Raw genomic sequence first — 27,535 nt, 5'->3', positions numbered from 1 at the left:
CCAAGAAAAAAATAGCTCCCTAGTAATTATTTTTATTATTCAATAGAAATCAAGGAAATAGTAATGTTATCGAAAATTCTCATTCACTTTAGATACAAATGCTTAAATTAGTATCTGCTACAGTGTTTCAAAAATCTTAGTGCCATTTTAAGCTCTTAAAGCTTAATACCTTCAAAGCTTATTTGAGCTTTAATAGTACTAGACTATTACATATTGTTGATAGTATGTATTATATTATTAATATCACATTATGTTATCGTAACATAATATTATATATTGGCCAATGGCAAGGAAGATGAAAATGACTACCATACATCAGCAAGTGCCCAGTTGTGAATAAGAAATAATTGGTAGTGGATCCACTTGGTGTGGTTGCAACTTCAGTGTGTGGTTGTCACTTCAGTGACATTCAGCATCATTCAAGTAGAAGAGATATTATTAATAGTATCTAATATTTCTGTCAGATACTACTTTTTTGTAATTGTTTAATCATTTCAGTAGTATCTGACTCTTGGTGGCTCCATTTGAGGTTTTCTTGGGATACTGGAGTGATTTGCCATTTTCTGATCCAGGCCATTTTACAGATGAGGAATGGTGGAAAACAGGGTTAAATGATTTACCCAAGGTCACACAGTTATTAAGTTTCTGAGGCCACATTTGCACTCAAGCCCAGCACTTTAACCACTGTGCTACCTAGCAGCCCCTACATGCTAATTTAAATAGTCACTAAAAGAAGAATTTTAAAATATTTCTATTATTATTATTTCAAATAATATTTCTACTTAAGCTTTAAACTGTACTAAAATTTTTAGGGCACTATTTTAAAAGTGAAATTCCATCAAAAAGATAGTAGCTATTTTCAGATAATGAAACAAGGATGATGCTTGTTTTCACTAAATATAGTTTAATTATATGTATGTGTGTATTATATATAAATTTTTCACTATCTCTTTAGTAACTTTTTCGATTTACTAGTCTGACACCATTACCATTACATGTCCATTATATTACAATAATTTAATTTAAATTTTAAAGATCAGAAAGAAATACTAAAATAATTTAGATTATACAGATCCTCAGATTATCAACACCAAGTATATATGAATTAATATAAGATAAAGAGGGAGGAAAATGTAGCACTGTGCCCAAGTCAAATGGACTCTAAAATGATATTCATTACTCATATTTTATACTCAAAAGACTGTATGGAATAAAAATTACTTTCTTAGGTAAAATTTATAGGGACAATTAAAATAATTTAACACTGAAAATTAGCTAAAAATACATGAAAGGATATTGTTAGGAAATGCTTAGCTTTTCAAATTAACAGAAGCCAAGTTTTGCTTTTGAACCAGTATTAAAGAATTTTAAAATTAGAAAAGAGTTACATGATTATCTACTCTAACAAGAAATAAGGAAATTGTGATCCAGAAGATAATCAACTTTCTCAAGATCACAAAGTTTAGCAACAACTAGAAGTGGCCTCCTAACTTAAACACTAATGTTCTTCCATAGCCTGTTAATGCATGAGAATTTAAATTATTAGATGTTCTACCAAATGGATGAGGATTCTAACAGCTAAAGAAAAACAATAAATTTAAGATCTTTCAAATTCTGTTTTAAAATATTAATATTAATGACAGCTAAAGTTCAGTGCTATATTAACCAGTTATTAAATTACTCCTCAAATTAATGACAAATATTTAAAGTGGGACAATCCAAAGCAATCCTATACATGTTTAAATAAAAAAAGGAAGAAAACAGAAAAATGATGTATATGGAAGTCATCTATTAATCCAAATCCTCAGAGCAGTCTAGGCACTGTAAGAGGGATAACAAAATTTTCTTTGAGTTTAAAAGACAGTTTTAAATAAAACAGTCACTAAACATTATTTCCCTTTTTGTGATCCAACTGAAAAAGGAGTTCATTTTTCAAATGAAACTGCCCTCTCCAAAGTTACCAAAGTTCTTTTCTCAGTCCTTAACCCTCCTCCTAGATATTTTCTCTACTCTGTATGTTTCTATGACTCTGCTCTGTCTTGGCTTTCCTCCTACTTGTCCCTCTCAGACTCATCCATACTATGTCAGCTAAAAGTGGGAGTTATTCGAGATTCGGTTCTGGGGCCTCTTCTCTCTATAAACGGCCACTTGCTTATCTCATCAACTCCTAGAAGATAAATTATTATCTCTATGCAGATGATTCCTAGATCTTTTGTATCTGACAGTGCTGACCACCCACTTCTCTAGAATACTCTCTGATTTCTAGTTTTTTCTGATACAACTTGCTCCTGGTTCTTTTCCAATCTGTCTCAGTCTCCAGTACTGTTTCATCATCTAGATCATGACCTTTAACTGTTGGTCTTTCCCAAAGCTCTGAATGGGTCCCCTCCTCTTTTTTCTAAATGTTCTCTCTTAGTGACCGCGTTAGTGTCCATTGGTCAAATTAATCACTTTTATGCAGATGAATTACAATTCTAAAAATCGAGTTCTGATATTTCCCCTGAATTTCATTCCCACGTACTACCTATCAACTAGTGGACATTTCAAAGTGGATGTCCCAAAGAAATTTCAAATTCAACACATTCAAAACAGAACTCATTCTCCCCTTCAGCACCTCTCCCCAACCTTCTTCCAAATGTCCCTATTTTGGGTAAAGGCATCATCAATCTCTAAGTCTCCCAGATTCATAATCTTGGCATTATCTTTGAGTCCTCACTCTCCTTTCACTCATTATATTCAACCAATTGCCAAATGTTGCTGTATTTACCAACATAATATCTCTTGAACCCAACTTCTTTCTTGCTATTCACACAGTTACCACTTTAATTCAGTCTGCCATTAGAATGTAAGTTCCTTGAGGGCAGGGACTATTCTGGATTTGCCTAGATTACTGCAAGAGCATCCTCTTTTTTTTTGTTTTCCTGCTTAAGTCTCTCCTCTATACTGCAAGTGTTTTTTCTCAAGTACAAACTTTACCTATATCATTCTCCTAATTAATTCCAGTCACTGCCAATTGTCTCCAGAATGAGAGATAAATTCCTGTTTACTTTTAAAGTCCCATACAACCTGGTCCCAAACTTTTCAAGTCTCTCTGGACATTACTCCCCATCCTCTATTCTGTGGTCCAGTTTTGCACTAGCCATGCACCATTCCTAGAAGGCACTTCACGTATGACTTTTAGAATACTTGGCTTCCTTTAAGACTTTTCGCAAGGGCCACCTACTATAGGAGACTCTTACCACTCATTCTGGCCACTAGCGCTTTTCCCTCTTAGACAGCCTTATATCTATTCTCTAAAAATCTTTTTTCAAAATGATTTTTACTGAAATCTTCTGTTTGATCTCACTCACATCACTGACAAGTCTCTCTGTATTTATCCCTCCCTCTTCTTAAGAGATGTCCCTCAAAACAGAATCTTTTAAAAAAATCAGCAGATGAAACACAATGTTTTACACCTGAGTGCCCCAAACTTTACATAAGAGCAGAGGTGGCAGTACAAGGAATAGGGGTGCACACCTCACCTTTGGAGCAAAATTGGTCTTTGTAATTTCATAACTTTGAATTTCAACTGCTCTGTGGTTGTTCTTTACAATTCCATTATGTAATTGTTTAATACACTGTTTTCTTGATTCCATTGATTTCATTTTCTATTAGTATATATCTTTTCACTTCTCTCTATATTATTCATAATGTTTGTTATTTCTTTTAGTACAATAACATTCTATTACATGGTTGTACCACAATTTGTTTAGCCATGCCCCAATTTGATGGATATCTATTTTGTTTCCAGTTTTCACTACCACAAAAAACTACTGCTCTATTTGGTGTTTATGGAGCCTTTCTTTTTGTCAATGAACTGCTTGGCATAAATGTGTACATATCTTAAATGTACCTGTTTTTGTATACATTGTTTCTACCACAAGATGACAGAACTCTATGGATTCCCCCCACCCCCCTATCCCAACACAGCATAGTGCCTGGAACATAGCAATCAGCTCTGGACTGACTGATTTTTCACCTAAGCTGTTAGGGTGATTGGGTAGAAAGGATAGAAAGTAGTAGTTAATTCTGACACCTCTGCTTGTCTTTTTCCCTCCAAATGAGAAAATCATTCAAATGTTAGTCTTTCAAAAACTCTAAAGTAATAATAAAAATACAAGTTATTTTTCTTCTTTCCACTGCTGCTAAAATGCATAGAAATTATTTCGAAACATTAGACAGTGTGCCTCTTAGAAAAAATTCATTTGTTAGCCTGAGTGGATTTTGGTTACTTCTGACAGCCTTTCAAACAGTTACCAGAATAGATTAAGCTTTCTGAGAATAACTGAGAACATTGGAGACAGATCTTCTACATTTTGGGAAGGGATAAACTAATAAAATTGTGTTAGAGAAGCAGAATGAAATGAATAGAGAGCTAGCCTCAAGAGTTCTGTCTTTGACATACACTGCCTACATGGCTATGAGCAAATCACTTATCTCAGAGTCCCAGCAACTCTCTCCCTTGAAAGAGTTCCCTCATAGGTCATTCTTTAGATCATTTAAATAAAGTTCTGAGACTCATTCCTCCCTGCCTCTGCCCAAAAACAAACAAAAAACAAACCCAAAAAACCTGATAATAAAACATGCCCCAAAGCTCATTTATAATCCTTTATCCAAAATTAAGTTAGAATGTGTGAAGTTAATTTTTTTTATAGAGAGGAGGTAATAACTCTTAAGTACCACAAGATGGGGTTATATACCTTTTGAGGTTGCTGCTGTTCTAGGAGCTGCTGTCGAAGATGCTCAAGATTCTGTTGTTGTAGTTGTTCTGCTAACTGATGAAAAATTGAGTTGTTTACAGATTCTGAAACATGAGGGCTAAAAAGAAAAAAGCAAGCAAAAACAACATGACAATCAATTCTACTACAACTGGATGAAAAATATATACCCTTTCTAATTTGAAAAAAGGAAACATTCAGTTCAGTAAAACATCTGTCCTATTGATGGGTTCATTAGTTTGAAATCTAAATGGAAACTTTTTTCATGAACAGCATTCTAATTAACAGGATTCTGAATTGTTACTTTCATGTACTGCTACAGAGTTTTTAGAAACTTCTATACCTAAAAAATTCTATAATTATGCCTACAGTAATACCTGATGTATTAAAGCTTTGCAAAAATAGTTATAGAATTTAGGCTATAATGATTATGTCTTCTGGATAACAGTAGACCTAGCTCATGACTTCAACTGACCACAAGTTTCATTACCAGCTAACACTGGTGACTGACCAGAAAAAAAGCTAATGTAATCTTAAGCTAATTAATAGAAGTATTCAGTGTCCAATTCAAGAGAAGTAGTAGTAGTTTCACTATATTATGCCATGATCAGTAAACAATGGGTCAATAAGAGGAATATTAAATTACAATGTACCAAGAAGAAGGTAATAACAATGTTGAAAGAATATCAAAAAGTCACACAGGGAACAGATGATGAAAGTGATTATATATAGCCTAAAAGAGAAAAGGACTATGAGAAGGACAGTTGTCAAAGTATCTGAAAGTCTATCAAAACTAGTTCTGTTTCAGTAAAATGGAAAACTAAAACCAATAAAGAAGAAATCAGTTTAACATAACAGAAATTTCTAATAATAAAAGCTGTGCATGTGTAGAATGAGCTGTTACTGGAGGTCCATCTGTCAAGAGATGCTGAATAAGTTTTTTCCATGTGAGAGGAAGTTGGACAAACTGACTTGTAAGGTCCTCTTCTACTCTAACTAAAAATATAAAACCCATCTTCTAAAAATTCTCCTCTTCCTATTTTTCACATCCTGTTGTATTCTGAGTATATTGTCGGAGAGGTATCCTATCGCTGACATCACAGGTAAGAAAGCTTTTCCCACAGTACAAAACGGTCTCACAACAGTTTTATATTTTAAAGACTCTAGTTTGGCAGGAAAATAATGCATTAGCCTCTTTTGGTTTTGATGTTTATCACTGTTCTTGAACAGACCTTGACTAAGACCCTAAGCCCTTACAAAAAACAGGTAATCAAAGTAGCACAGATACACAGTCATTTGTCCCAAAATTTGGTTAGGCTGAAATTCCTCAGCTTGAAGCTAAACAGCTCCTTTGACCTGTCAATTCAATTTAATTCAGGAAACATTTATTTTCAACCAGTTCAAGTGACAAAATGTTACATTACCTAAAATTCAAACATATATTTTACCTGATAATATTTTGCTCACAATTAAAAAGAATAATGTAATACGTACAGCTGGGAAGATGGAGTTTCCTTTTTAGGTTCTTCACCACGCTCAGAATCTTCTCCAAAATCAAATCTATCCATCAACTTCTAAGAGAAGAAAAAAATTATTAGATCAATGGTCTTCATGCTAATGTTGACTTTAAGATTAAAATGATATCAAGTTTCATGCTTTTTAAAAATAAAATAGCTCATTAAAAATATTAATTCAGGAACTAGATGACCAAAACAAGTTGTACCTATCACTGCTAGTATTTTCAGATCTTATGTAATTTAAGGAAGTAATCTGTGGCTGATTGCTTCAGGCAAATCACACATGAAACTAAACAATAAACTTTCCATGTAGAAACCGTAAGTCAATAAATGAGCATTTATTTTTTAATGAAAATAAAAGAAAACTTGCATTAAAAAGGCATTTACAAAAGTGCTGAAGTATAATACATCACCCTAATAAAATTTATGGTCCACTGTAAAATGGTTTATTAATAGGAAAAGCAGTACGGCATAATAAAAAGCAATTGATAGGCAGGAGACCTGGGTTCAAATCCTGACTCCAATTCTTGTTATGGAGTCACTTCATTATAATGGGCCTTAATTTCCTAATCTGTAAGATAGGAATACTACTTATACCCCTACTTTGCAAGGTTATTGTGGGGAAAGTACTTTATAAATATTGAAGAGCTATATAAATATGAGCTATTATTAGAATCTTAGAAGATATTTTATGCCTATATCTCAAATTAATTATACAGTGCAACAAGTACTGGTATGGTCCATTCTACTTTTTATATTCTAACATATTTGTCAATTTTAAGTACATGAAAGAATAGATGTTAAAATTATGATTAATTAATTAGCACTATCAGTAGGAACACATTTCAAGAAATAATAATGAGTCACAAAAATACTTATTTATTTTACCTTCTTTTAGAAAAAATATTTTTAAAGCTTCATTTTGAAATATACAAATATTTCCTACACTTAAAAGTCCAAAAAACCACTAATAAAAAGGGAATCTGCTCTTAAGTCCAAAGCACATTCAAAATGCTCTAATATGTCTCTCATTTTAATACCTAATCAAATAAGCTTCAACAGACACACAAAGAATTTAAATCATCAAGCAGGATTTTAACTAAAAAACAATACAAAATAAATCAAATATGCTGCTTCAATATATACCTTATTAAAAGAGACTCCCTGTTCCAGTGGATTGAGAGTATTGGCTGCTGCAGCTGCAGCTGTAAGTTGTGCTGTCAAGGCTTGCAACTGAACAACAAGACCGGCATCCAGTGCTTGAAGTAGTGAAGGCTGAGGTTTCTGCTGTTGAATCTGTAGTGTCTGTATTAATTGTTGCAGCTGAGGAAAGAGAAAAATGATTGAGTAAAGAAACAAAAATAAAATGAAATTTTTAATAAAAACATGCCCAACTTCCAAAAGTAGATTACAGTAGATCACAGTAGATCACATTCAATTATCTACGCCATGGGGAAGTTACCAATCCCACTTCCTATGCACTTGATTCCATTCACTCCAATCTCCTCTAAGAGCTTGGCCCTTTAATAATTTCCAATCTCTTTTATCTCTCTTTATTCCGAGTGACTTCTCTGAATCCTTATACTAAGCACCTACAAACACACATATATTTCATCATAAAACTTTACTTGACCCTGCCATGTGTTCAAATTATCATTCGATCTTTTCTCTTTCACAAACTATGAGACAGAATCTATATTCCATTTACTCACTCCTCAACCGTTTACAACTGTTTTATAATCCCATCTCTTGCTGCCAAAAATCTTTTTCTCAGTCTCAGTCCTCTTTGTTGATTCTGACACTGTCAGTTATCCTCTTTCATAAGACTCTCTTTTCTCCCTTGACATCTATGGCACTGTTCCCTTGCTTCATTTTCTACTTGTGTGACAACTATTTCTGTGTCTCTTACTGAATCATCATCTTTACCCAACCTAACTGAGCCCTTTCCTGCTCATTGATCTTATACATTCAGCCCTAATCTCTCTTCTAAACTTCATCTTACATTACCAACTGCCTGATGGACAATATCACCTGGATGTCCTGTTGGTATCTCAAATTCAACATGTCCAAAAGATAACTCATCTCCCAAGCACTCGTCCTCTAACACCATTATTTCTGTTGAAGGCATTATCATCCTTCTAGCTACCCAGGCTGGTTACCTTTGTGTCACCCTTGAATCTTTCTTTCTTCAGCCTTCTTATCTGAGCTTCACCTTATAGATTCTACTTCTACAACATGCTATAACAAGCATGATATAATGGGATAGGGCACTTTCATAGCAATTATGATAAAATGGGATAGGCTACTTCCACAACAAGAATGATTGTTGGAGTCAGGAAGATATGGATTCAAATCCCATCTCAGATACTTACTAGCTATGTGACATTGGGCTAGGCAGATTAATTCTCTATAAATTAGTTTGTAAACTTTACAATAAGAGGATGAATTTTATGATGTTCTAGGGCCAATATTACATTAAATCAATCACTATCTCTTATCTCCAATCTTTTATTTCCACTCACATTGCCACAATCCTAGTTGAACTCCTTGTCACTTCTTGTCTAGACTACTACAACAGCCTACTAATAGACCTTAATATTTATGTCACTCTCCAATTCAACTTCTCTTCTACACAACTGACAAATTAATATTTACAAAACAAAGATTTGGTCACCCCATTTCCTAAATATCTGTTATTTAAAAGTACACTCAATCTGGCCCTCATTCAGATTTAATTTCTATTCTCATTTACCCTGTATATATATCTTGTGTGGACATAGCTGTTTAAATGCTATGTCGCCCATTAGATTGTAAGTCCCTTGAGAGCAAGAACAAGTTTGAGGTTTTTGGGTTTTTTTGGGGACGAGGGGGTGCTAGATCTTGCTTTGTATTCCCCAGTCCTTGGCAGAGTGCCTGGCACATAGTACATGCTTAATAAATACTTGCTGACTTGACTTGATTATATCCCTTTGTGCATTCAATGTTCCAGCCAAACAAGACTGGACTCAAATTGGATATTTCATTTCCTGTCTCTCCCATGCCTAAAATATATTCTCTCTTTGCTTCTGTTCTTAGACTATCTAGCACTTTTTGAAATTCAGCTTAGGTACAATCTCCTAAAAAATATCTTTTTTTATCCTCTGGTGAGGCAATTGGGGTTAAGTGACTTGCCCAGGGTCACACAGCTAGTAAGTGTTATATGTCTGAGGTTGGATTTGAACTCAGGTCCTCCTGACTCCAGGGCCAGTGCTCTATCCACTGCACCACCTACCTGCTCTAACAATATCTTTTGTAACCACCCCTTGAAGAGCTCTAAAAAAAAAATCTTATTTCCCACTATTATATTGTAATAGCTCTTTTGTTATAGATTTTAACAATTCCCTCCCCCCAATAAAGTGCAAACTTCTTGAAGGCAGAAATCATTTAATTTTTTTCTATGTATCTCTAGCACTTAACACGATATCCTGCATTTGACGAGTAGTTAATAAATACTACTGAATATATAATATATAGAAAAGAGAAGGAAATAGGAAGATAATACAAAATTAAATGACATGTCTGAGAAATATGGGTCTTCATATGACTAAGCATATCCAGATAAATATCCAATGAAAAAATTCTACTTCAATGTCTCATCATGGCAATACCAATGCACTCAAGTTTTAGAAGGCCCCATCAAGCTGGAAAGGTCTTAAATGTTAGCCCAAAAGACTTTCCACCTTGTCTGTGGACTAAGATAATTTCAGGGAAAGATTAACACCAGAAAGTTAGTTAAGTAATGAACTACTGTGGGCACAGTAACTAATGAAACCATCTACCAAGGTAAAGAAAGGCAAAGGCATCACTGGAGGAAGTACCTATATTTATCATATATTTGGGGCTGAAACCTTAGAAGTCATAAAATTTAATCCCCTCATTTTTACAGATAAGAATATTAAGTGACTTGTCAAAGGTCACACAAGCAGCAGGTGGTAAAGCTGGGATTAGAATTCAGGTTTTCTGAAATTACAGAATTTTTGAATTAATGAACTAAGTACCTAAATTTGTATATATCTAAAAGGAATATATTTCTTTGACAATACGTGCCTCAAACTAAATTAATGAAGTCATATCCTAATAAATCTAGGCCAAAAAGAAGTTGACTAATTTCTTCATTGCCCTTCCTCTACTTCACCCTAACCAATTTGATCTTTACTTCAACATTATATCTATATATTAGAGAATGTAAAGTATACACCTAAGTTTTCATTCCCACTTTATAAAATTGCTGTCTAGCGCCTGTCTTCTCTGAGATTAAGGAGAGTTTAGCTCTAAAGGGCTTTTTTTTTAAGCAGGTGAGCTTGAAAATAGGGATCAAAACAAAACAAAACAAAACCAAAAGCAGTGATATCAACCAAAAAATTAAAAGCAAAGCTTTCAACTTTATTTTTTTGTAACTACCTAACCTTAGGTATTTAGCGTATTTCACAGTTCAATTAAGAACTGAATGAATAATTGAGACCTAATCTTAAAGTATAAAATGCGAAAAATTCCACCATTCAACATAAAAAATATTGGCAAGAATTTTACTATTGATATAGAAATTAATATCCCTTTAATGAAAATTTACTTTTCAACAGTAAATCACTGCTTATTCAAAGAAAAAATTAAACTAATTTTAGTTTATCTAATATGGCTAAATGCTGATATAATGAAAGTGAAATTTTTAGTCTTTTAATCATTATCAATGAACATTGATTTGATAGAATGTATACAGGAAATTGTACAAGGTACTGAGGATACAAAGACATAATACAAACTCTTGTCCTTGAACATCAATCAATGTAGTTACGAATGTTGGTAAGATTTATAAAATGAATAAATGAATGAAAAGGCATTTGTGAAATGTTTACTATCCGCAAAGCACTGGGAATATCAATAAAAGAAAGAAAATACTTGCTCTTAAGGACTGAAGGTTATCCTGAAAGACTAGGATGTTGCAGAAAATAACCAGACAGAATACTTTGGCTCATCTGAAATGAAGGGTTTTTTTGTGGAAATAAGGCTGAAGGAGAAAGAGTCAGAGGTCAGATTATAAAAGACCTTGTATGCCAGACAATATGGAATCAGTGGAGAGCCCTTGAAGGTTTTTAGAGACGCTAAAGAACACGTAGAAACCTAGTATTTGGGGGGAGATTAAATTTGCTGCTAGGTACAGAATAAATTAGAAAGCAAAGACCGTGTAGGTACAATGATTAGCAGAATATTACAATTATACAGTAGTGTCGTGATGAAGACACGGAACAGAGTGGCAGTAAAGACAATGAAAAAGATCCATTTTTATACACTGTGCAAAGGACTATTACTGAAATTACTATTAAAATAAGATCCATTTATCACTCAAGTCTACATGATGAACTTAAGGGGAACTATCATAGTAGTTCATAAACAAAGCAAAACAATATTAATAAATATGACACTATTATAAAAACCTATAAAGTCATACTGAGGCTAGGATGAAATTTATTTTTGCATGCTAACCTTATGTTTCAGAGAGAGGCAGAGTATCAGGGAAGAGTTTGGAGGGGGAGTGGAGAATTGTTTGTACTGAGAACGAGAACAGAACTATAGTTTTAGTTCTGTTATTAAACTCTTTAGGTCTCCAGTGGAAAAACCAACATCTCAGGTGCTTTCTGCACAGGGATGGTTTAGTAAAAACAAGAAAATATGTGTATACAACTATTTATATTCAGAAATATGTAAAATTGATAACAAAAAAGTTTAACTGATATCTTAACAGATAGGAAATGCCTAATTACCAATGTGACTCAAATCTAATTCAGTCAGACAACTGACTTATTATAATAAAAATAAAAATTACTACCAAATTGGAATAAAAGATATGGTATGCAATTGAAACAACTCCAGGCAGACCTATTTAAATGAGATACTGTCACCAAAAAATAAATGCAAAATGGATAAAGGAATAAACGTTGACAAAAACTATCACAATTTTCTGGATAAATCTAACCAAGACGAATCCATCACAAAAAGAAACATCAATGACAACAACAAAAAATAGCCCAGACGCTGTGTAAACCACAAAATAACTTATCTTTGCCACATGGAGAGATATGACAAACAGAGTAATACTGGTATAGAATACAAATTTATTTCTAAAATCTTACAAAGAAGGATAACGAAAGGCTATAGTAATATCATCACATTAAATACAGAGAAATAATAGAAGGAAAGCCTAGTAGATGAATAGAAAAGGTGGCAAGCAGATGATGGGAAAAGATGAGGAATGGTATAACAATTGCCAGTCTGCATGCTCCAATGTGAAGAGATCTAAAGAATACCTACAGCATAGTGGGTGGTTTAAAGAAGGGCGTGTATTAGTCACACACTGACAGCAGCAGTACTCACACAGAAGAGCTCATGTACACAAAAAAATATAAATGACTAAATGGGGGCATATTTACATGCTAATAAGTTCTTGAAAGAAATACAGTTTTTAAAAACCTCTCATAATTATTATCTATTATCTTCTATATTCTCAACTCTACAGTAATAGTAATGAAAATGATTTTTATTATATACATAAACAATGAGACCCTCTAAAACATTTAACATCATTAAATATCCTTTGTGTTCATTTTTGTACATCAAGCTAAAAAATACTAACCTGTTGGCCTTGAGGACTTTGCAGAATCTGTGCCACAGCAGCTAATGTATCTGTATTTGCTATCTGAGATACCCAAGGGTCAGGCAAACCTTGTACCACATTGGCTGGAGTAACAGGTGTCACAGGAGTTCCTTGAAAGAAAAAAAAAGTTTTATATATGAAGAGGAATCCATCTTAAAACTATATACTTAATAGGTTTTTACTACATCCGTACTTTAAATTACAAGAAGGTCACATAATTAAAAAATAATAAGTAAATATCTAGACTTATAAAACAAACGAATTTGGCACAATTACTTTATTATCATACTTTATTTCACTAGTGTATCTTTCTCAGGGCTCCTGAGAGTACCTGTAATTTGTTTAAAACAGCACTTGCTTTGTTATTTTCAATTTACAAACTATAATTTAAAAATACATTTAATGCACATATATTAAGGAAAACCTAATGAGACATGTAAGATGAACCTTTAAATTTTATTATTTCATTCATTTAATTTTCATTTATGAAAAAGTAGTCTCCAAAATTTGGTAAATTACAAGTACTTTCTCATTTAGACTATAAAATGATATCCATATTTTCCATGTTTTACTTTTTAAAGTATCATCTCGTAAAAATATAATTTTCCCAATTACATACTACTGGGATGAATTCTCCAGCAGACAACTATTATTTTACTAATGAATAAGCACCTGAAAACAGGGGTATAAGTAAAAGATTATTTTAAAATCCATAACAGATGAATAATTTCACAAAATACCTGGTGTGTTGTTGCTCATAGATGCTGCCGTACTTGGCAATATGGGTGTGACAACTGGTGGTGGAATTCCTGCTGCCATATCAAGAAGAGGCTGAATAATTTCACTCTTAAACACATTATTCTTCTGCCATAAGTTTAGAACCCTGACTATTTTACTCTGGAAAAGAGAAAAAATGTAAGATATAATAATTTAAATTTAGAAACTTCATCATAATCATGCTAATCTACTAATCTTTTATTTATGGAAAAATAGTTTGGCAGCATTTACCTTGAACAATGAAAAAATATGGTGGACTTAACTGCTGTCTTTATTTAAAGTAGCTTTGGCATTTATGTCTTAAATATTTCATAAGGCTTAAATCATATTCTCCCAGTGCCTAACTTATTGGTATAGAAGAAACTTTGGAAGGTACATTAACTCTACCTTTGTGTTTACCCAAATTTACCTAAAAGACAATGGGCAGTAACCAGGTCTTAATCAAGCTTTTCCCCAAGGTGCTAAACACATAGCAGAATCTCAAATTTGGAAAGGAGCTCAGATGTCATTTAGTCCAAACAGTTCCTGAAGGAAGAGTCTGTATAGCGTTCAACCACTATATAGTAGTCAATCTTTACTTTACTATAGTTAGTGAAAAAGAACTCACTATATATCCTGAGGCAATCCATTCCACTTTTGAAAAAAGCTATTTATCTGTAAATATGCCATTCTATAACTTCCACTCATCAGTCCTACTTCAGCTTTTTGGAGCCAAAAAGAATGATTCTTATCTTTTACATGATAGACCCTCAAACACTAGAACATAGCTGTAATGCACATCCCGCTTCCAACTTTACTCTTCTCTAGGCCAAGTATCTGTAGTTACTTTAAACAATCCTCATATGGCATAATCCTTCTGAAGCTCTTTACCATCATGCTCACTCTCGAAGTTATTAATGTCCTTTCTACATATACTCTTTGTTGGCAACCATTAGCTTTCATAGGTTTCATTGGTATGCATCTTGGGCTTCAGTCCTACAACACCAATTGCCTACTGAACATTTCAAACTGGATGTCCCAGATGCATCTCAAACGTAACATGCCCCCCAAAAAGCTCATTATCTTTTCTCAGCAACCCAAACCTCTTCCAAATATCCTTCTTTCCTTTCATCACATCTGGAATGTTCTCCTTCCTCACCTCCACTTCACAGAACACCTCTCGTCGTTCAAGACACAGCTCAAGCACCACCTTTTATACAAAACCTTTCCTTACTGCACAGATAGATAGAACCTTCCCTCCCAAATTATATTTGTCCTCTTTATTTGTATTCTTATAATGTATGTACCTATTGTCTCTCCTGTTAGAATATAAGCTCTCAAGAGTAGGGATTATTTCGTTCTTTGCATTTGTAAACTGTGCACCTGGTATAAAGATCTTCCTGGTATATCACTTCCAAAGTCCTGCTATCTTAAAACAGACCAAGAGTAGGAACAACTAAAGGCATCTCATGACTTGGGGTGGAAAGGACAAAGAGAACCAAATATAGAGAGAGCAGAACTTTTATTTTGCTTCTGCTTTCTATGCAAAAGAAAATGGATTGCAAATCACAGTGAAAATGGCTAATATGGAGTTGATATAATAATATAATATCTACATGCCCCTTATGGGTTCAAGTCACCAAGCCCAAATCAAGTATGTCAAATACTGAAAACTAGAAGAAGTGTCTGTAGACCACTGTATCATTGCTCAAAGAGGGAATAAACAGGAGAAGGGCAAATACTATGTGAGTTTCAAAAGGGGAAGAGAAAGAGCTTGTAAACTATGGATTAGCCAATTCTAGAATGGTTAATTAAAGGGATGGTTAATAAACATATACAAAAAGAAAGTGGTCACACAGAGTCAATGGTATAGATAGAACTGATCCTTTCAGCAAAGCACTTTGACAAAGTCTCATGCTATTCTTGTAAACAAGTTATGATAAAGAATAGTTTAGGATGGCCTCAAAACTGGTTGAATTCCAAATCCAAGGATTAATGATTAATGATACAATGTTAACTTTAAAGGAAGTCTCCAGTGGAAGGGGATGTACATGAACATGTACTGTTTATCATTTTTACTAATGATGGATAAAAAGCACAGATGGTAGCCTTACGAATATTGTGTTTGACAGAAGGATAGTAGAGATAATATGTAAGATGACAGAGTCAGGATCCAAAAGGTTTCAAAAGGTTAGAACATTGGGCTGATACTCTTAAAATGAAATTTCATGCTTAGAAACGTAAAGTTTTATACTCAGATTCCAAACAAAAGTACAAAAAAGAGGAAACCTTGGCTAGATGACCTTTGGTCTGAAAAAAAAAAAAATAGAAGTTTTAAAGGGCTGCAATATGAGTCAAAGGTGGGATATGGCAACCCTCTAACACCCTCCCCCACCCCACAAATCTGATCTTAGGCTGCACTGAAAGAGGCATAACGTTCAGTATTATAAAAGGAATAGTTATGCTGTACTAAGCCTCAGTCAGACCACATCTGGAACACTGTGTATAGTTGGGGGCACCATGTTTTTGGAAGCATATTTTTAATCTAGAGAGTCCAGAAAAAAAGCAAGCAGTATGGTAAAGTACCTTAATATCATGTTATTTGAGGATTACTTGAGGGAGCTAAGAATGTTTGGCCTTGAGAAGGAAAGTGTTAAAGGGGACATAATAACTGTGTTCAAGTATTTGAGTAACACATTATGGCACTCACACATTTTTGAACCAACAATTAAAACTTGGAAATTTTTTTGGGGGGGGGGCAATTGGGTTTAAGTGACTTGGCCAGGGTCACACAGCTAGTAAGTGTCAAATGTTTGGTCTGAGGCCGTATTTGAACTCAGGTCCTCCTGACTTCAGGGCTGGTGCTCTATCCACTTCGCCACCAAGCTGCCCCAGAAAAAATTCTTAAGAGATTCTAATATAATATCTCCCCAGATTCATGACCAAACTCTTACACATTGGGCCAGGTTCAGCAAGATCCAATGATGTTATCTTTATTTTTATTCTTTTCTACCATTTTAAAATTTACCATTTTTTTTTCTTTCTTGTTCCCATATCTAGTCTCAGTTTAAGGAATATTGTTCTCTTCTCTCTCTCAAACATTTTCTGACTGCTTCTTCTTCCCCTGCTTTGATATTAACGTAATCCTTTAAGGTAATCCTTGGGTTTATTAACCTGAGTGTTTTCTCCGTTTATACTCAGATTTACCAGAAGTTCCTCTGTAAAAGATACCTAGATTTATGTGTCTGTAAATACTTTTTATGACCATCTCACTCTCTAGTGAATATATATAATTAGACACTATACAAAAAACTATTATGAAACACATCTATACATGTTCCCTTATTATCCCTTCCATTATCACCGCCTTTCTATTATCGCCATCACTGTTAATTCTTTTAATATTGCTTCAGGTCATTTTGACTTCTCTATATGTATAGTCCCTACACATCCCATCTGCCCAAGGTCCATTAATTCTTCCTTATTAATGGTTAGTAATGATTTTCCTTCATCAGACCACACCCAGCCCTCAAAAAACAAACATATACACATATTACATATTATTATGTATTATATTATAAAATCATACTGTGTTGGCATAACCATATCTAAACTTTTAATCCTCCCACAGACTAAGCACTTGGTACAAATTTGCTACATCACATATTTCCTGAATCACACCTTCTTCCTTTTTCTCATTTCCACAACTGTGGTCTAATCCCTGACTTAACTCTCTATCAAGAACTGCCCTGGCTTTGTCCTACTGACATCCCCATAACTCCATCCTAGACAGATATTACTATTTTCCTGTACCTAGATCAATCTGATCTGGTCATACTAGAATTGGTTCATCCTTCACAGAAAACAAATAAAAACCTTAAGTCTATGAAATTCCAGTGCCTCCATCTTAAATTCTTTCTTACTGATGGCTTACCCAGATTTCTTGTCTAAATTCTGATCTCTATTTTTCTGCAGTATTAACCCCTTGAGACTAACCTCTTTATTTCAGTTCCTGACTGACCAGGATAGTACTTATTTTGGATTTACTGACTATAGTGAAGTTCTCACACCCACTGGATCCTTTAAGACTTGTCTCATCTTTGCTCTGGTTTTACCTGCTTACCCTAAATTCACAACTGCTATCTCATGCTAACAACTTTATCTTGGAGATTTTTTTGCACTGCAACAAAAATTATTTACACATATCATCCTAACCAGAGTACTCCCTGCCTTTCTCAGAATCTCGTAGCAACTACCAAATACCTCATACCTCAAAGGATTTTGATATTCATATGCAAAATGGGGATAATACTATTTGCATGACCTATTTCACAGGGTTAATATAAGCAAAGTCTTTTGTAAACCTGAAATCACTATATAAATGCAATATTTACAGAGTATTTAATTGTATTTTTAGTTCAACTTTAGTATTATATAGTATTTATTTTCTTTCATATACTGATAATCTCCTGTATATACTTCAAAGAACCTAACCAGTTAAGAATAGGTTATCATTTACTATCATTCAATAATACAAGAATATTTTTAGTGTTAACAAGTAAAATTTTTGAACTCATGTCTTTTAATTCCAAATCCAGTGCTACTTATACATCATTATGTTGCCTATACTAAAAAACTAAATTGTTAAAGAAAAATATTACAATCTTACCCTAAGACATAAAACAATTCAAAAGAGACAAGACTCTAAAAAGGCTATACCTAATTGATACTTTAACTTTTAAGTGAATGTACCTGAAAATAGGGAGTAGTCTGAATATAGGTAAGTAAATATTACGTCAAAACACTTCAAAAACCAAATCCTTATAAATAAAATGGTTGTGCTTTGGCCAAAGATGATCACTATTCTAGGTACTTCATAATAAAGCTCTAGGTCAAGGGTTCTTAAGATTTTCTGTGTCAGTGACCCTTCTGATAGTCTCATGAAGCAGAATACTACTGTGGCTTGCTGCCTACATTCACAATCGAAAGAAATGCTAAATTTCAGTTACAAGTTAGTCAGAATAAAGATATAATTTTTCCCCCCTCCATGTTTCTGGACCTTGTGAAATTTACCCATTAATCTCTTGGAAGAGGGATCCCCAAATTAAGAATCCTTATGATAAGAAATCCCTTAAAACAATAATAGCGTACCTTGTCATCACCAGGGCAACGATATAAATTCTGAAAAGTGCTAATGATGTTATTACTAAATCTGGGTGCAAACACATCCTTTTCTTGACCAAACTGATGTCGAGATTGTCGTACAATGGAATCAATAACATAAAGTCCAGGTACCTTATATTCTGGTTTACACTAGAAGAAAGAAAGGCAAAATTTTAAAAGTAAATATCATGACAAAGCATTGCAAATCATACACAAACAATAAAATTGCAACTTGGGTATGAGTTCTTACTTTGTAGCTCTTCTACACTGCAGAAAAAGCATTTGATAGTCAGCTGAAAATGCAAAGCAAAGCAAAGTCTAAAAATGTAAGGAAAATATTTGAATTCTTCTAATAGTTTTAGCAACAAGAATCAATGGCAGTTACTGTACATACTTTAATTGACAGAGCCTAAATCCCAATTATATGTTCTGTGTATAATTTTAATAACAGGACTATGATAATGAAGGAAGTCAATACAATGAAGAAATATAATGAAGTGAATACAATGAAGAAAGAGGATCAAGAAAATAAATTGGAGAAGCTCTGAGAAAAATATCATCAATATCTACCATGTTTCACCTAAACTCTCAAATGAGTAAGATCATAGGTTTCTATACTGGTATGAGAAAAAAAATAAGACAGATATATAAATAAGTAGATAGACAGATAATCATAGAGGAATTGTGCCTTAGCACAGTGCTTGGCACAGAGTAGGTACTTAATAAATATTTACTGATTGACTGATAAATAACATACTTTATGTTATCTACTTTAATTACATACCCTGATAATAAAACTCCATAATCCCCAAAATTACCAACAGCATGGAGTAATAACAATAATAAACACTTATGTAGTGCTTACTATATGCCACGCATTGTATTAAGTGCTTTACAATCATTATTATTTCATTTGATCCTCACAACTACCCTAGGAGGTAGGTGCTACTATTATCCTCATTTTACAGATGAAAAAATTGAGGACAGTAAGTTAAGTGACTTGCCCAGGGTCACACAGCTAGTTAAATGTTTGAGGTCATACATGAATTCAGGTCTTCCTAACTCCAGGCCCAGAACTCCATTCTCTGCACCACCTAGCAGTTACCTAATCATAGCTAAAGAAGTATCCTCAAAGTTGGAGTCAGGAAAACCTGAGGTTAAGTACATACTGGTACATACTGGCTTTATCTCTGAGAAGTCACATTTAACCACTCAAGGAATCTGCAACTCGTAAGACACTAGAACTGCTGATCTTCCAAAAGACTGGAATAGGTATTGTCTTAAGAGAGAGAGGCACGCTAATGCGTAGTTGGTGCAGTTATGAATCAGTATAACCATTTTGGAAAGCAATTTGAAATTAAAAAGTGACTGAAAGAACCATCCCTTTGACCTAGAAATTCTATGAGGTTTATACTCCAACAAGACCATTGCTAAGAACAAAGTACTCATATACAGCATAATATTTATAGCAGTACTTTTGTGATAGCAAAGAATTGGAATTAAGGTAGATGTCCATTGATCTGGAAATGGTTAAACAAATTGTGGTACATGAATGCAATGGAATATTTTGTTGTTGTTCAGTTGTTTCAGTCATGTCTGACTGTAACCCCATTTGGGGTTTTCTTGTCGAAAATATTGGAATGGCTTGCCACCTTCTTTTCCAGTTTGCTACCAGGTCTTCCAGGCTTGGTATGGACAAGGTCATAAAAGCAACTCTATCTAGAGGAGCATAGCTGTGCTCTCCTGTACCACAGGGAAATAAAGGAGGAGAGGGGGAGGAGAAACTGGAACCCCAGGGCCTAGTTATTGGGCCTGAAAGCCAAAATGTTCAGACCTCTTCTTTGTTGCCAATTTAAATTTTCAAATGTTGCCAATTTAAATGTTCAAGGGTGACAATCTCTCAAGACAGAAAGTTTGAGAATCTCTGCTCAATTATACCAACTTAGGAGTTAAATGAAATGGGCAAAGTAGTCTACTTCATAATCAACACATAACATTTAAGTTAAATATAACTTATAAATATACTTCATAATCAACAAATCAACAAACAAATATACTTCATGATCAACACATAACATTCTATAAGTGGTTAACTTAGGCTTCTTTTGTACTTGACAACATAGCACCTAAGACACAAATTAGTACAACTGATTTTTCTAGCTTTAGCTTATACTATCAATCCATACAGACCCTATATTTTAGCCAAACTGGACTACCTCAAGTTTGTCTAATTCACACCAAAGACTTTGCCAAGTAGGCAGGCAGATAGAGTCCTGGGCCTGGAGTCAGGAAGATCTGAGTTCAAATCCAACTTCAGATCCTTACTGTGTGTCACATAGCTGTGCAATAGTGGGCAAGTCATTTAACTTGTTTGTCTCAGTTTCCTGAACTGTAAAATGGGGATAATTAAAGCACCTACTTCCCAAGGTGGGTGTGAGGATCAAATGTACGTAGCAGGCACTATGTACTTGTATTTGTACAGGGAACAAACACTTGTTGTTCCCTTCCCTCTCTGATAAAAATCAGTTTTCATTACATTTTCTAACCTTTTCCCAATCTCCATCTGTTGAAAATTCTACCTAATTTATTTGTCAAAGACCATCTCAAAATCCACCTTCAAGAAGTTTTCCTACACTTCTATCCTCCCAAACTTTTTGTGAACTTTTCCTCTTCTAAGACCCCAAATCAATCCCAGAAATAATCAACATATAAAACTGCAGCTTTACTATCATAGCAATACTAAAAAATGTAAGCAGCTGTACAGTGGACCAGCTTTTCATGAACCTAATCTGTAATTACGTAATAACATTTCATATTAAAAATATGATCCATGGATTGAAGGAATGAAGTAATATCTGAGAGCAGAAAGAACTATTTCCAGACACTAACACTGCTTTATCAGGCTGAGTTCTACAATTTTATAGTAACAAAAAGTTTTGCTAGTCTTAAATGAGTCTATAATTCAGAAATATTCTTTGTATGCATAAAAATATAAAAATATAAAAAAATTGTATAAAAAATTAACACATCAGAAAATATTTCTTTGCACAAACACATGTGTTTTCTTTTAGCAAGAGATATTTATGTATAACACCTTTGAAAACTCTTGGATAATAAAATTTTCAAATCTCCAAAGGTTTTTATTTTATGAAAGTCAGAAAAACTTCATTCACTGCCAGAATAGCAGTTAATAAGCATCAACAAAACACACTAGTTTCATCATATTGTAAAATTTCTAGGAAATAAACAATGTCCTGAAATTAGTTTTCTGAAAAAGTCACACACAACCTCAAGATTTGCTGGTTTCTGCCAACTATATCTAGCATCTTTCCAAAACTATATTGGATTCAATCAACTGCAAGTTTTCATTAAAAACAATCTTCTTGCCTTTCTTTAAAAAAAAAAAAAAAATGAGGGCTCCAAGGCCCAGAAAGGCTAAATGACTTTTCCAAGGTCATATGAGGAGTAAACAAAGAGCTGGGCTTTGAACAGAGGCTCTCAGATTCCAAATTCAACACTTTTTGCAATAGCTACAAGGCATACAGTGCTGGAAGGTTTGCAAGTGTTGTCATGTATTTTATTGAATTTTCACAACCCTCAAGAGGGTAAGAGAAAAGGTATTATCCCCATTTATAAAATAAAATATATTATATATAATATAATAATATATAAAATAAATTAAATTAAAATTAAAAAATAAGTAAGAAAGATAAATTGAGGCTGAAAAAGAAAAAGTGATTTTCCCATAATCTCATAGCTCTTAGGTAGGAGAAGTCAAAATTCAGTTCTCTCTCGATACCAAATCCAGCACTTAATTTTACTATACTAACCCTTCTCTTAAGGGCCAATGACTGACCCTTTCCCAAGTAACTTCTTTCTTACGCAACTTCGGTCAGACCACTCTTGCATGTTCACTCTCAAGTGGAAAGACAGCCTTTTGTAAAGGTTAGGAGTCAATCAGTCAATACACTTTTATTAAGCCCCTACTAAGTACCAGGCACTGTGCTAAGTTCTGGGGATACAAAGAAGGGCAAAAAATAGTCCTGATATCAAGGAGCTCATAATACAAGTGGGAAACAACATACAAATATGTACAAGCAAGCTATCTACAGGATAAATAGGAAATAATAAACAGGGGAAGGCACTAGAATTAAGAGGGATTGGGAAAGACTTCTGTGGAAGGTGGCATTTTAGCTCAGGCTTAAAAGAAGTCAATCAGAACACTGCTTCCTTACCAGAGAACCAACCAATCACTGTTACTCAGATTTTATAGCATTTTGCAATTTACAAAGTTTTCTTCACAAAAACTCTGAGAATGATAAAGTACAATAATCTTCATTTTATATAGAAGTACAGAGGTAAAATAACTTGCACAAGATTACAAAATTTATAACAATCTTCAGATTGAACCAAAGTCATCTGACTCCCCCTCTAGTGGTCTTTCCAATTATCTTTAGGTTATTTCATCTGACCTACTTTAGCCTTAAATGGATCAGCTACATAACAATGAGCAGAATTTATGAGGAAGGAGAATCTAACTCAATACAAAGAACTTCCTGACAAAAGATGCCCCAAAATGTAATGCACTATTGAAAAGATGGCAAGATTTTTGTTACTGAAGGTCTTCAGACAGATTAGATAGATGATGACCTGTCAAGGAAGCTGCAGAGAAAAAGAATGCTTCAGGAAGGAAGAAGTCAAGGCGACCTCTGGCACCCCCATTCAAATCTAACATTCTAAGATTCTATGTTCACATGTTAATGAGTGGTCACAGGCTGCTTTTCTTAAATCTTGTATTTGGTCACACCCCCCCCCCATTACCAGTGTATCCCTTAAAGTACCTTATAAACAGCAGGTATTCCATATATGTTTGCTGAAATGAAAAGTTATTTTTATTTCTTTCTAGTAATTACAAAGTCTTTCTGAAAACTGGATAACTCAAAAGGCTATTGGTTGGAGAACTGACATGTTTCAGTTAATTTATCCTTCCAAAAAGTGGTTCAGATAGACCATGATATAAAAACAAAGGGTTGCTGCTAGGTATTATATGGTAATCCTCCATAAAAGAGAGATTAGTGAATCACTCAAACTTGGGAGTTCTGAGCAGAAGTCGGGCTAGAGCCAATCAGGTAGCTACACTAAGTCTAACACCAATAAGGCCCCTAGGTTACCAAAGGAGGGGAAAACCAGCTTAGGTTAGAAACAGAGTAAGTCAAGCTTCCATGCTGATTAGCAATGGGAACAGCCCCTTGAATAGTCAATGAACTTACAGCCTGGGTGAGCTAGGGAGACTCAGTCTTAACAACAAAAAACAACAATAACAACACCATGCTACAGTTCATGTAAGGCAACAGCCCCACTTGATTAAATATTAATGCTGAGCTTTAAGAAATTTTTTCTAAATCTTCCTGGCAAACCTAGGTTAAGAGGACATACACAATTAGGAAACTTAGAAATGGATATATAGTACAATTTCTGTCCCTTAAAACAAAATGTTTTAAATGTACTGCCTATATGAAAACCTGTTAGTGCTCAACACATAAACAATGCATTGTTGTTTTAAAACTGTAACAAACACATTAGAATTGCTTTGAGATTTTTACGTGATGAAATCCAACAATCTTTACACTGTCCTTATGGTATTAGAGACATTCAATAACTTGGAAAAGATTTTTAGTTTATTTCTAAAAATATAATGTGCAATCATTGTGGTTAATAACAATACATTCTGCTCTTGCTGTGATGGCAAAGAATTGGAAATTGAGGTAATCTCCATCACCTGGGGAATGGCTGAACAAGCTGTGGCATATGAATGTAATGGAATATTATTTGCTATAAGAAATGATGAGCAGGTGGATTTTAGAAAAACCTGGAAAGACTTACATGAACCGATGCTAAGTGAAGTGAGCAGAACCAGGAGAACATTGTATACAGTAACAGTAACACTGTGCAATGATCAACTCTGATTGACTTAGCTCTTCTCAACAATATAATGATCCAAGACAATTCCAAAAGGAGAATGCTATCCACACCCAGAGGAAGAACTATGGAGTCTGAATACAGACTGAAGCATACCGTATATTTTCACTTTTTTTTTTTTTGCAGCTTTTCCCTTTTGTTCTATTTCTTCTTATACAACATGACTAATGTGGAAATATGTTTACATTATTGCACATGTATAGCCTAAATCGGATTGCTTGCTGTCTTAGGGTGGGAGAATGGGAGGGAGAAAAAATTTGAAACTTAAAATCTTACAAAAAAACAAATGTTGAAAACTATCTTTACATGTAACTGCAAAAAATAAAATACTATTTACAAAACAAAAACAATATATTCTGTGGCTAACCACCTCAAAGTAACTACATTAAAGCTACAGAGGATTTGTTAATTCTCTCAGGAGAAGGAATAGCAACTCTGATGAAACTAGAATGCCCTTGAAGAACTAAAGTCTTAAAAAACCCACAGCTTCTACATTTCATAGCACAGGAACATTCAATAGAAGTGAAGGGGGACTTCAATTATACAGGCAACCGCTGAAGCTATCCTGCCATAAGCAGAAGCAACTAAGGATTTTTTGCCTTGTAAGGAAGCAATGAGAAGAACCTCTATTCTGGACCTCAGCATTTCCACCAAGGAAGAACTGGTTACTAATGTGAAAATGATGCAAGCAACCACTGTCATCTTCGTGTGACAAATGAAAACAAGCTAAGTATATATGGTCTGACATAGGTTTTGGGAGAGAAAATTTTCAACACTTCTGAGGAAGGGTAAGTAGCACAGCCAATCCAAATCAGACATGTGAATTATGAAATTTTGAAGACAGAAGTAACTCTGATGCAAGAGGAAGAAAAGCAGTGGTTCTCAAACTTTTTTATATTCTTAAAATATGAGGACTTCCAAAAAGCTTTTGTTTAGGTGGGTTAAATCTATCAATATTTACTGTATTTGAAATGGAAACATCTTAATGTTGTTATGAAAATAATTTTGAACTGGAGGATCCCCTGAAAGGGTCTTGTGGTACCCAACAGGGTCCCCAGACCATATTTTAAGAACTAATGCAGAAAGAGACTGATATTGACACACAGGGAATTCGGTCACCAACTTAAGACCAGAAAAAGAAAGCACAAAAGATGACAGCAAAGTCAGGCAAAGGAGGATGAACGTAAAAGTAAACCATAGTCCTGAAAGAGTATTATCTGGAATGCCAGTGACAAATGACCTAATGCTGGTGAGGAAAAAAAAGGACAGGAGGAAAAAAGCTTTTTAGCTTTACGGGGTGGGGGGAGGGGAGAGAGAAGAGAATCAAAAATGGGAATAGGAGAAAAGGTAGAATTAATTCTGTGGCTTTTAAAAACTAAGTTTGGATTGGAGTGAAGAGAACAAAAATGGACTTAAGAAAAAAAAAGAGCTAACATCCAAGAAAAGTGGAGAGAAAATAAGATAGTGCTAGATAACACATATGAGTTAAAGCCACCAATCCCAGACAAATTACATACCAAGTACTGAAAGAAATGGCATATGATTTTGCTGAGCTAGTCAGTGATCTGGGAGAAGCAATATCAAACAAGAAAGGTAAAATATTGTCTCAATTTTCAAAAAAGCAAAAAGAGTAAGACTAAAAACTAAGCCAGAGAGTCTCAACTGAATTCATAGCAAAATTCTAGAATGTATTATTAAGGTGATAGTGAACACCTACAAAGGGAAACAGTGATCACAAAGAAGTAGCATGGTTTCATCAAGAATAAGTCAATCCAGATTAACCTTATTTCCTCTACTTGACAGGGTAATTAAACTAGTACAAAAGAATGAAGCACATACAGTTGACCTAGATTTTAGTAAAACAATTAATAGTTTTTCATGATATTTCTGTAGGTAAGGTGGCCTATACAATTTTATATATGATTGGAAAAATTTAAAACAGGTTGAATGGCCAGAACCAAGGTGAAGTGATTAACTTAGAAGGAAGTATAGTGCCCCATCGATCTGTACTTAATCTTGTGTACTATTTAACATTTTTTCCAATGACCTGGATAAAGGCACAGAGGGCATTCTTATCAAATTTTCAGATGAGAGAAAGGATAAGTAATATAGTGGAAGAATTATTACCTAGAAAGATTTGGACAGGCTAGAACATTGACTCAAACGTTTTAAGGTTTAATTTCATACTGATAAATGTAAAATCTTAGATCTGAATTCAAAAAAACAACTTATCAAGTAGAAGATGAAAGAAATTTGGCTAGACAATAGGTGATCTGAAAAAGATATGAGGGTTTAAATGGAATACTATTTCAATAAATCAGCAGTATTATATGGAACCCAAAAAGAAAAAAAAAGTGATCTTAGGCTGCTTTAAGAGAAGCATAATTCACAGTACTATTGGTCTTTCTGCATTCTATCCTGACCAGACCACATCTGGAGAATTGTGTATAATTCCAAACACCACATTTTTGCAACTCTACTAATTGTAGGGTCCAAAAGAAGGCAACCAGGATGGTAAAGGGCTTAAAGATTATGATACATGCGTATCAATTGAAGGAATTTGACATGTTAAACCTAGAGAAAATTTAAGGAGGCTATGATAGATGTCTTAAAGTACATGAAGGGCTGCCATGTGAGATGGAGATTAGATTTACTCTTATTGGTCTTAGGACAGC

General features: G+C 34.1%; 1 protein-coding gene across 3 annotated transcripts in view; it reads right to left on the bottom strand.

Annotated features, from left to right (window-relative positions):
* LOC114031509 (protein SCAF8) overlaps positions 1-27,535 on the bottom strand; it is a 209,883-nt gene that overhangs the window by 141,818 nt on the left and 40,530 nt on the right. For 2 of the 3 annotated variants that reach the window (XM_027846628.1, XM_027846630.1), the window contains exons 4-9: positions 18,870-19,031; positions 13,703-13,859; positions 12,942-13,072; positions 7,421-7,597; positions 6,252-6,331; positions 4,740-4,857 (exon numbers count right to left, since the gene is read on the bottom strand). In XM_027846628.1, the coding sequence (XP_027702429.1) occupies positions 4,740-4,857; positions 6,252-6,331; positions 7,421-7,597; positions 12,942-13,072; positions 13,703-13,859; positions 18,870-19,031 (825 nt within the window). The remainder of the gene's footprint in view (positions 1-4,739; positions 4,858-6,251; positions 6,332-7,420; positions 7,598-12,941; positions 13,073-13,702; positions 13,860-18,869; positions 19,032-27,535) is intronic. The other variant, XM_027846629.1, reaches the window with a different exon arrangement.

The sequence above is a fragment of the Vombatus ursinus genome, unplaced genomic scaffold (assembly GCF_900497805.2).
Source record: "Vombatus ursinus unplaced genomic scaffold, bare-nosed wombat genome assembly UNPS02015175.1, whole genome shotgun sequence".
In the NCBI taxonomy this organism is placed as follows: Eukaryota; Metazoa; Chordata; class Mammalia; order Diprotodontia; family Vombatidae; genus Vombatus; species Vombatus ursinus.
Note: the sequence above shows the minus strand (reverse complement) of the source record. Positions and strands in the feature narration are given on the sequence as shown.